The following is a 10,672-nucleotide window of genomic DNA, read 5'->3' on the forward strand; positions in this document are numbered from 1 at the left end:
GAGTTGAGCTGGTAAGAGTTCTTGTGCCTTGGACTAATATGGAGCTAGGAGCTTCATGCCATCCTATGGTTGGGCTGTTGGACTTGGAAGTGGGGTTCGCAACGATATTCTTCAAAACTTATTATAATGATGACATTTTTACTTCATTTGTAAGCTTTCATCCAGCATTGCACCATAGTATGTATGTTAGCATTTGTGGTCATATCCATTATGGACCGATGCCGATCCATTATCTCCGTTTTTTTTAGGTAAAGGAAGACAGGACCGAAATAAAAAACAAAAATGAGTATAGTATAAAGGATAGACTATAATCAATTTGGGTTGGTCGAGTGTTCAATTTACTTATCCGTTTAAACAAGTGTTGAGGGTTCGAATCCCGCATAGAGCAATTTATTGAACATCGACAAACCTTATCGCATTAGAGAATACCATGAAAAAAAATAGAGCATAGACTATTGCCTAATGAGTAATGACTATTGACTATTGACTATTGAGTGGTCGCGTGATGTGCACGGATCGGAGGTGGCGAGAACAAGAACGTGATCGCATCCAAGCTTGTGGCGTCGTCTTCAACCTTCCTTAACCCCACCTCACTTCACTTCACAAAAATGACATCTATTACGTGTCAGCTTCTTTATCTGATTTTACCACAATAACTGTTGCATCTCATGGATTCAAATTTCTACTGGAGCTTCTTCGGTGGTTGAATCCCTAGCAGCCAAGGTGTTTGCCTTTTTGTCTCTGAGGTGTTTTTGCTTTTGGAGTTGATTCCGTTAACTGGGTCTGCGCTCTACAGAAGAAGAAGCAAGAAAAGAATGTTCCGGAGGGACCGCGAAACGAACAACAGAGACCTCAATGGTGGTCCCCCATTTGGCCAGGTCAGAGTGGCCGTTGTTGGTGACTCAGGTACCATCACTCTGCTCCCTTCCTTCTTCTTATTCATTGGTCTTTGTATTCCCCAACTTTCTTTCTTTGAGTTTGCAGTGAGAATAGGGTAGATGCTGCACTTGTAGAGAAAAAGTACTACTTTTAGTTCACTATGGTCAACAATAGTTTGTATAAATGGTATATGGTATGGTGTATTGGTGTGTGATGCAAAGGGTTATGGAAACTTAAATAGAAGGAGTTTTTTGCTGAGTTTTACATGTTGCATCGGTTTAGGCATGCCTGAAAGGATCAAACAACAATGAATTCACTTTGGAAAGATTTTAGCATAACATATATCATGTTCATTTAGGTGTTGGGAAAACTTCTCTTGTTCACTTGATAGTTAATGGTTCTCCCATCACTCGCCCTCAACAGACAATCGGTTGTACAGTTGGTGTGAAGGTAGAAACCTAATCATCTTCATCACATAAGCAAAATTGTTATTGTTTCTGTGGTTCAAGACTTCAACAGATGTTTGTTGTTTCTTTTCCAGCACACTTATTATGGAAATTCTGGAACCTCCTCAAGTAGCCTTGCAGTTGCAGGTGATTCCAAGAGAGATTTCTTTGTTGAACTATGGGATGTGTCAGGGCACGATCGGTACAAAGATTGCAGGTCTCTCTTTTATTCACAGATTAATGGTGAGTAACAGAGCTTCTCTTTTATTCTTGCTTATTTTTATATCTACGAATTATAAATTTGTAACAAGTTGTGGTATATATCTTCAATCTAAATACCGGCAAGTATACAAAAATATGAATATATCGGACCAAGTAGAATAGAATGAAAAAAGAGGGGGAAGGGAGTTTCTGATAGTTAAACATGACCTTTTTCAAGTCTGAACTTGAAATAGATGGAATCTGATCAAAGTAATTATCATGAACGTTTTAGGTTTAGTTTTTCAGCCTTTGTAAGAAATCATCAGTAGTTAGCTGACTGAATGTCACGTACCCTTTTATTTCAACTGTATCCTCTACTGCTATTTTTCCTTTTGAATTGTATCCATGACTTATTTATAACTTTTTGCTTTGGTGGAAATTTTACAATCAAAATCAGAGAAGCTTTAAAAGTAAGTACATTTTGCAAGTTGGTTGTATGATTTCTGTTCTAATTTAGGAATCTTGCTTCAATTTCATTTGAAGGTGTAATTTTTGTTCACGATCTCTCACAAAGAAGAACAAAGAGTAGCTTGCAGAAATGGGCAGCTGAGATTTCTGCAACAGGGACATTTTCAGCTCCTTCGGGATCCTTGGGCCCCAGTGGGCTTCCTGTCCCATATATTGTTATTGGCAACAAATCTGATATTGCTGCAAAAGAGGGTACTAGAGGAAGCAGTGGCAATCTCGTTGATGTTGCACGCCAGTGGGTTGAGAAGCAGGGTTTGCTTCCATCCAGTGAGGAGCTTCCTCTGACAGAGAGCTTTCCTGGTGGTGGAAGCCTTATTGCAGTAAGTGTCTTGAGTAGCTTTTCTATATCAGTCACTTGCTATCCCGAGGATGCTATTCTACCTCATGAATTGTACAGGAAGTAATGTTAATTAGTTGGGAGTTTGAACTAGCTAGCATTGTGGCAATTCAAAATTTTAGTCTTGCTTCTTTTCGTAATATAGCTGGCTGTGCTTTGCTTATAAATATTTATTAGGTTTTACCGAACTACATTTCACATGTTCACGATGACTAAAATGCTTACTTCAGTTTGCTTAATGGATGACTTGATTAACTTACATTTTACTTTTTTGTCATCACACTAGTGTTGTATAGGAATAAAACATATAGCTTTAATTCACTTTTGAATCTAATTGAAAGGATGGAGCATTAAAATTATTTTGTCATCTTGATTATTGATATAGAAATATTCCTGTTTTCCCGTTGTGCCGTACAACTGCTACCTAATTCATTCTTCACTTACTAGTTGCGATTTACTTTGTTGGACATCTGTAGGCAGCAAAAGAAGCAAGGTATGACAAGGAGGCGCTGATGAAATTTTTCCATATGGTCAGTATGGCCTTCAATTTATGTATCATTTCTTTAATTTATGGGTCATCATCTAACTTTTCTGGTTCCTCTCTGTTTTAGTTGATCAGGAGAAGATATTTCTCTGATGAATTACCTGCACCATCATGGTCTGTTTCTCCAGTTCAGAGGAATACACAGCGTATTGATGAAGATGATCGTTCTTATACTACAAGGTCCGTTATCTTGGCCTTGTAATAATTTTTGAATGCTGACAGAGTAATTAAGCATTAGTGGTAACGTGTAGTGGATGTTTGTTACCTACCAATTTATCATTGGTTGGTTTCCTTTCTCATTTATTGTTGATGTCTCTCTCACAAAGTTAATATTTGATTGCAGTCTAAACAGTGATCCTTACAACACATATAACATGCTGCCACCTCTTCCAGCTCAACGCAATCTCACTCCTCCACCCACACTATATCCTCAGTGGCCAGTTTCAGTATCAGAAAACCATAGTTTCCCAAGGTTTTCTTTGTCCAACTCGTCTGAAAACACTGCCGCAACAAGAACGAAGCGATCATATATTAATGTATGAGGATAGTCATGGCTAATAGACATATTCTTGAATGGAATGATGGTATACGTTTGTTCCAATTCTCCATTTTTGCTCTTCCACCCCCCCCCCCCCCAAAAAAAAAAAAAGGTGTGAAGGATTGGCCCCAAAAACTGCTAGTTACCCTTGTACATGAAATCAGAGTAAAGAATTTACGAGTAGCATTACACTTTCAAATATTTTTTACTTTTATGTGACCAGCTACTTCTTAATGGATATAATTATTAATATTGATAAAATTAGAAAATAAGGTCATGATCGTCATTAAATTTATATAATTAAAGAATATACACAATGGCTTAGTTATACTAAATTTGACTATGTAACACATCATATCTCAATGACCTAACCAAAATGGCAAAAATTAAAGCATAAGCAGAGAATAAAATATTTCCACCATCTGGTGTAAATTTTTGATAATTCTGTCAAATTCTAATTAGCAACAATAACTGTCAACAAACCAACACTTCTTTTCATTAGCACGAGTCAATTAAAGGATCAAATTATGCTGAACGATGAATTAACGAATTTGGAATGTACCTAAAAGGGTTATGAATTAATAGCCATCTAACCAACAAATGCTAGTTTGGAGCTATGTCCTTAAACACTGGCAAGCGTTTGGAGGAGTCTGTCGGAGCATGCATGACTTGATTTGTGAAAACATGAACTCTTTGCATTAGTTCCTTCCTTTGCCTTTCAATAAGCAAATCTTTGAATGAGAACAATGATGTTGAGCCATAAGAAGAACCATCCTTATTGGCATCTAGTTGGGATGGGTAAGGTACTATCCCATCCTGGAACATGAAACGTGAATCCTCGTAACCGCTATTCTCTAGTTCACTTTTGCTTTGTTTTCTTTGTACTTGTTCCCACTTCACATTGAATTGCTTTGTCTTCTCTTCCCATTCCTTAGGCATAGAGTTCCCCAACCATGACATAGTGGCGTTATATTTATTTACCCGCCTTTTCTTGATCCCTCGTATTGATCTGCATATATATAAACAAATAAATTAACAATATTTTTTAATTGACCAATCACCAAACCATATGCGTATGGAAACTATTGTGCTCTCACATACGTGGCGTTCAAGTTTGCTAATAAAAGCGTATAATTCCATCGGTCAGCGTATATTCCATATTAATTCTTTCTTCAACGGAAAAGATTAGACATATATTCACGAAAAATATAGGAATGCAGAAAGTCAGAAAATTCATCGTTCTTTGACCATGCTTTGTAGTTAATCTCACGGAGATTGATGTATATAAATACATACATATATTTCTTTCTTAAATCTATTTCTCTACTGGCGTATAGCCGTATACATGAAGTTACAAATATGTAACATATTTCAAATCTTTCTTTGATTTTTAAATGAATATCCATCCCGGTCCTGATAATTTCTTCAAAACACTACAAAAAAGAAAAAAAAAAAAACTATTTTCGATCCTTGATATTTGATATTTAATTTATGAGACTGGTTAACCTTTCAGTCAATGATCTCACTCCAAAACATGCTTATGTGGCACATCAATTTAGTATACACTCCCTACAACATTCAACTCTTCAAAATGTTCCTCGGGTGAAACAGTCTCCTCATTACTTACATAACCAGCATCTTTCATCACTTCATTGAGTCCATCCATTAAGGGGTAGAGCTCATAAGCACGAGGGTTGGAAGTGTCTCCCACCACAAATGGAGAAAACTCATTGCCAACATCAACCCAAGCACAGCCTGGTGCCTTTCTCACACCTATGTTCTTCATGTAACTCCTCACTTCTGCAAGCTTGCCCCAACAACCAGCGGCTGCATACATGTTCGCAATCAACACATAATAACCTGAGTGATCAGGGTTCATTTCCATCAATTTTCCTGCAGCCCATTCCCCCATCATTGTGTTTCCATAGATTCGACAAGCTCCAATGAGTGTCGCCCACATTGCGGAAGTTGGCTTGCATGGCATCCCAGTAATAACATCCCTTGCTTTGTTCAGATGGCCAGCCCTTCCATAGAGATCAACCATGCAAGCAAAGTGCTCGATGCGCGGTATCATCCCATGAACATCTGTCATCTGTTTAAAGAGTAACTGACCTTGAGATACAAGACCAGAATGGCTGCAAGCTGTTAGAACTGCAACCATTGTTACATAGTCTGGTTTAATCTTCAACTTGCACATCTCTTCAAATAGTTTTAGAGCAGTTTGTCCTTCTCCCTTCATACCGTACCCCAAGATCATGGAAGTATATGTGACTTCATCTCTTGTACTCAGCGAATCAAACACTCTTCTGGCTTCTAAGACTTTGCCAGACCTCGCATACATGTCCACCAGAGCGTTCCACAATAATAAATACTTATCAAACTCTTCACACTTCATGATGTAGCCATGAAACTCCCTGCCATGTTGCAGATTCGCTATGCGAGCACAAAGGGGAAGAACACTTGCAATGGTTACAAAATTTGGTTCAACACCCTTGTGTAACATTTCTCTGAAAAGGTGTGTGACTTCCTCAGATCGATCCATGTGTGCATATCCAGAAAGCATCGCGTTCCAAGTAACTAAACCCTTGTCTTCCATTCTGTGGAAGATTATATATGCATGTCTGAGGTCACTACATCTGGAATACATTGTAACTAATGCATTTCTTACATTTTCAAATGCATCTAAGCATGTTCTTACAGCATGACCATGAATCTCCTTTCCCAATTTAAGGGCTCCAATGTGGGAACATGCATTCAATCCAACAACCACCGCAACATTGTCCAAATGAATTTTAGTTCTCATCTGAGAAAGCATCTTAAGTGCCCCACTAAAATTTCCTGAATGCAAGCACCCTCCAGCAATAGTATTCCAAATGATCACATTCATTTCAACACCCTCCTCTTGCATGCATCCAAATAGCCAAAACGCTTCCTCCCACATCCCCCTTGAAGCATAACAATTGATCATAGTGTTCCAAGAAACATCATCCCTGTGGTGCATTTTATCAAATATTTGGCGAGCAACCTTCAATTCCCCGAACCTACCATACATAGAGACCAATGCATTGTGCACAAACAAGCTCCACCCAATTGAGCTAGCCTCAATAGACTTATGAACCTCCAAACCAGTAGCAAAATCTAACAATTCCCCACAAGCCTTTAGAACAGAAGGGTAAGTGAAATCATCAGGTTCAATCCTCTTATTCACCATTTTCTTATATGCGGAAAGACCCTCCATAAAGAGCCCATTTCTAACATAGGAAGATATAACCATATTCCAAGGCAATGGATCCAAACTAGTGGAGCTCTCAACAACAACATTAGCATCAGCAAGGAGAGTGAAACTAGTGTAAAAATTAGTGAGCCTTGAAACCAAAATAGGGTGTTGATCAAGACCCAATGAAATGACTTGGGCATGAAGCTGCTTACCCTGTGGCAATGATTTAAGGTTAATGCAACCCAAGAGAAGAGAACTAATGGGGTGTAACAAGATATAGGAAGAAGCAGTAGAAAGTGATGGTGCTGCATGTTGCTGTATTTGAAAGAAGGTTTTGAATGCATTAGACAAGTTGGCTTGGTTAACAAAGTCCTTGAGAGCTGCAACAAGAACACCAACCATAGATGCATCAGTGAAGGTAAAGTGTTTGTCAAACTGTTTGGTAGGTTGTTTCCATGGTTTAGGTAGGAACCTCTGAACTCGTGAGAGTAAGAGTTTTGTGGGTATAGTTGTAGAAGATGGCATAAACTGTCATGGCCAATAAGGAGCAAGCACATGTCTTGAACAACATTTGATGGATTTGGTTCTGTAACAGGGTTGTCGAGTTCAATAATTTTAAGTTGTGAATATGGAGGGAGTACCCAAGTGTGGAAAATGCAGTGCCGTTGGAGAAGTGAGCTGTCGTATATTTTACCTGAAATGGAAGACAAACGGAAAATTGCAAGTCATAGAATCGTAAAGGGATAGTAAATAGTGACTCCTAAATAGTAAATAGTAAGCTTTCATAATTCAAAACTAAAATACAACCAAAGTTGGATTATATCTCTTAGCATATTTAACATATTTTCGTAGAATTTCCCACAACAGAAGCTACCCCTTCTCCCACTTGGTTGCAGAATTTCCCATACATGTTGCAAACCTTTATCCATTGAACTTCAGGTTGCCCTGCCTTTGCAAACACTGCTGATTGCAGCAATGCTGTTGCTCCTGCCCAAGTCACATATTCCATTACCTGTATATGTAAATGAAGTTCAACGTACCTTTCTGATATATGTTATATTTGAGACTTCATTCAGCTCAAAATGAATATAAAGCTTCACCTGGATAAAATACCGAGATCTTAAGTTGTAGGATAATACTTCATAAACCATAACCCATTATCTTACTAATGCTTGTTTGAACCCCAGCATGACAAAGGAAATTAAATGCTCACATCATCCAAGACACATACTTAAGATCCTAAACCCAAACATGCCCTGTGGTGAGAGTGAGAGCGACTGTAACTAGTATCAATCATGAAAGTTTACATTGAGGTCCCTCAAAATTGAGGTCACTATTGATTTGGATTGCTATACAAATTTAAGCCATGAAAGAAAACCATAACCAACTGGACCCTACTCTGAAAATTCTGACAGAAGATGTCAACATGCAAAGTGCATAACATAGTGTTGCCTAGTTACTACTTTATTATAATCTCAATAATCCATATCTTTGATCAATTGATGCTATAGTAAATGAATGGTTGGGATGATTAATGAACGAACCGGTTGAAAAATTAAAGTTTAAGATGGTCACTAGAACTTGACTGAGGTGTGGCAATTTGCAAATTCAGTTACCAAAATGTACAAGAATATACATAAAAGGTACCTGATCAGCAGTGAAAATAATCCAAGGGCTTGAAGAGTACACTTTCTATAATTATGCAAGAACACAACACAGTGCTCTTCACCGATCAAGAACACAGCACAGTCTTCTTCCTATATCAGAGTGAAGCAAACACAAAACAGGTTGAAGGAAGAGCAAATTGAACCTTAGAACAGTTTAGCATTCAAAAGCACAATAAAGAATACAAATATTTTAAAAGAAAAACAAATTCACAACTCACATGTTTATATGACATTAAAATAAATTCAGCATATAAAATAACTAAACTACTAACAAGGAAAGCAAATCAACAAGCAATACAATCAAATAATGAACAAGTACAACAACTTCCAAAATGCAAAATGACAAGTAACAAACCACACGTGAATTAGAATCCTAAGCACCACCATAATTTAAAATTTAAAATTTAAAATCATCATTCACAGAGCATATCGTTCACTTTGTAGCAGAGGTATTTGGTTTCTCAACATTGAATACTTGAGCCTTGAGAATTGAGATATTGAACAGAGAGATGAGGGAGTGAAATCAAACAACAGAGGGAGAAAAAGAGATTTATGGCTTACCTAAAATCACACAACAGGGGAGGAGAAGAGGGCAGCAGGCAGCAGCAACCAGGAACGACACAAAGCAGCAGCGACAGTAAGTCAGCAACCTTCCAATGCAGTCGCAGTCGCAGTCGCAGTGGAGAGATACAGAGATGCACTCACGGTAGAGCAGTCACAATCACTTAACACCCACAGGCGGCACCGCAGCAGGCCTCAAGGTTCACGGTAACGCAACCAACACTCCGATTTGGTGATTTCAGTCGGAGTTCAGAGTTTAGAGGGAGGGAAAACCTACAGAAGATGACGAACAAATTTTCAGATGTATTTCTTCTTTTTGGATATGAATGGAGATTAGGGTTGAGAGCCTCAAGACTAGCCTCAAGACTACTGAGATGAGATGGGACCTAAATTTTTTTTATGTATTTTTGTTTTTTTTTAGATTATTTGAAATTTAAATATATAAAATTAAAGTTAATAATTTTAAAATTTAATTAATTTAAAGAAGTAATTTTTGTTTAACATAAGAAAATATTTTTTATTTTTGTTAAATTATAAGGATGTAACTCTGTCTATGTTACACTTGCGGTACATAGCCGGTCCGAAACCCAGATAAAGGAGGAGGGTTGTGTTAGGTTTTCAACAACCAACATAAAAATATAGTCGAATCTCCATGACATGAATCAAAGACATTATTGCGCTAAAGTTAGGTCGTTGCCCGGAAGCAATGCGCTGTATAACTCGAGTACGGTGTCAAATGAGTAAGAGCCGCTGCATCGGTGCCCGGATGTAGTGTTAAATGAGCAACGGTTCTCGCGCTTTCGTGAACGGACGAGTAAATAAGCTAGTTCACAAAGTAAAAGGTAAATGTCGGAGTGACAGAAGGTTGAGATTTGGGACATGAAAAATAGACATTCTAACAGGAAAGTCCATAGAGGTGGTGGACACCATGACAAGGAGGAAGATTAACATTATGTGCCTACAAGAAACAAAATGGGTTGGTGCGAAGGCTAGGGAGTTTGATACTTCTGGTTTCAAACTTTGGTATATAGGAAAGGTGAAGAATAGGAATGGGGTTGGAATTATTGTGGATAAGCAGTGGAAGAAGGATGTAGTGGATGTCAAGAGGGTGGGAGATAAGATCATCTCTATCAAACTTGTGGAGGAGGGAGGTGCTTTCCATGTGATTAACACATATGCACTGCAAGTGGGTTTGGACGAACAATACAAGATAAGGTTTTGGGAGGATCTAGAGAGTATGGTTCAAGACATATCTTCGGGAGATAAGATTTTCTTAGTAAGAGATTTAGATGGCCATGTTGGGAGAGAAGTGACTGGGTATGGGAGTATTCACGGAGGCCATGGTTTCGGGGTGATCAATGCCGAGGGTAAAACTATTTTGGACTTTTCCTCAACTTTTGATCATCTCATCGCAAATACATGTTTTAAAAAGAGAGGCGAACATCTTATAACTTATAAGAGTGACATGACAAACTCTCAAATCGACTTCTTCTTGTTGAGGAGAGTCGATCGGAAATTTTGCATTAGTTATAAAATTATCTCGGGAGAGAGTTTGACAACACAACATAGGGTGTTCGTCATGGATTTTCGCGTTGAGTAAAAGTTGAGGAAAAGACATCATACGAAGAATCCAAGGACGAGGTGGTGGCGGATGAAAGGTGAGGAACAAAGAAGCTTCCTAAGACGGATAGGAGAAGAGGCAAAGTGGGATGGGAATGGAAGCGTGGAAGAGATGTGGAGGGAGATGGCATAAG

The 10,672-nt window shown here is 38.3% G+C and overlaps 2 protein-coding genes across 7 annotated transcripts; one reads left to right on the plus strand and one right to left on the minus strand.

Moving 5' to 3' along the window:
• Positions 1-491: 491 nt before the first annotated feature.
• Positions 492-3,555, plus strand: LOC130955293 (small GTPase LIP1-like). The gene is made up of 7 exons (XM_057882131.1): positions 492-906; positions 1,238-1,329; positions 1,421-1,568; positions 2,070-2,374; positions 2,868-2,921; positions 3,003-3,115; positions 3,279-3,555. The coding sequence occupies exons 1-7, from the start codon at positions 816-818 to the stop codon at positions 3,475-3,477; spliced, it is 1,002 nt and encodes a 333-aa protein (XP_057738114.1). The 5' UTR covers positions 492-815; the 3' UTR covers positions 3,478-3,555.
• A 994-nt stretch (positions 3,556-4,549) lies between these two features.
• On the minus strand, positions 4,550-9,280 carry LOC130955291 (pentatricopeptide repeat-containing protein At1g71490-like). 6 transcript variants are annotated; one of them, XM_057882126.1, is made up of 5 exons: positions 8,919-9,280; positions 8,338-8,447; positions 7,610-7,702; positions 7,163-7,384; positions 4,550-7,070 (listed from the first exon to the last, which is right to left on the minus strand). In XM_057882126.1, the coding sequence occupies exons 3-5, from the start codon at positions 7,617-7,619 to the stop codon at positions 5,029-5,031; spliced, it is 2,274 nt and encodes a 757-aa protein (XP_057738109.1). In that variant the 5' UTR covers positions 7,620-7,702; positions 8,338-8,447; positions 8,919-9,280; the 3' UTR covers positions 4,550-5,028. The 6 variants fall into 6 exon arrangements, with proteins under 6 accessions (XP_057738109.1, XP_057738108.1, XP_057738113.1 ...); XM_057882125.1 differs by having other exon boundaries at positions 7,610-7,790; XM_057882130.1 differs by lacking the exon at positions 7,610-7,702 and adding an exon at positions 7,731-7,790 and having other exon boundaries at positions 4,551-7,070.
• Between the last annotated feature and the right edge of the window lie 1,392 nt (positions 9,281-10,672).

This window comes from Arachis stenosperma, chromosome 10 (genome assembly GCF_014773155.1).
Source record: "Arachis stenosperma cultivar V10309 chromosome 10, arast.V10309.gnm1.PFL2, whole genome shotgun sequence".
Lineage (NCBI taxonomy): Eukaryota > Viridiplantae > Streptophyta > Magnoliopsida > Fabales > Fabaceae > Arachis > Arachis stenosperma.

What these genes read in the sequence shown, in the direction of transcription:
- LOC130955293 (XM_057882131.1), top strand. Translation starts at nt 816, where the DNA reads ATGTTCCGGAGGGACCGCGAAACGAACAACAGAGACCTCAATGGTGGT. An exon ending in GGCCGTTGTTGGTGACTCAG is followed by an intron (nt 907 to 1,237) that starts GTACCATCACTC and finishes ATGTTCATTTAG; the next exon opens with GTGTTGGGAAAACTTCTCTT. An exon ending in GTGGTGGAAGCCTTATTGCA is followed by an intron (nt 2,375 to 2,867) that starts GTAAGTGTCTTG and finishes GGACATCTGTAG; the next exon opens with GCAGCAAAAGAAGCAAGGTA.
- LOC130955291 (XM_057882126.1), bottom strand. An exon ending in TTACTCTCACGAGTTCAGAG is followed by an intron (nt 7,071 to 7,162) that starts GTTCCTACCTAA and finishes TTCTTGTTGCAG; the next exon opens with CTCTCAAGGACTTTGTTAAC.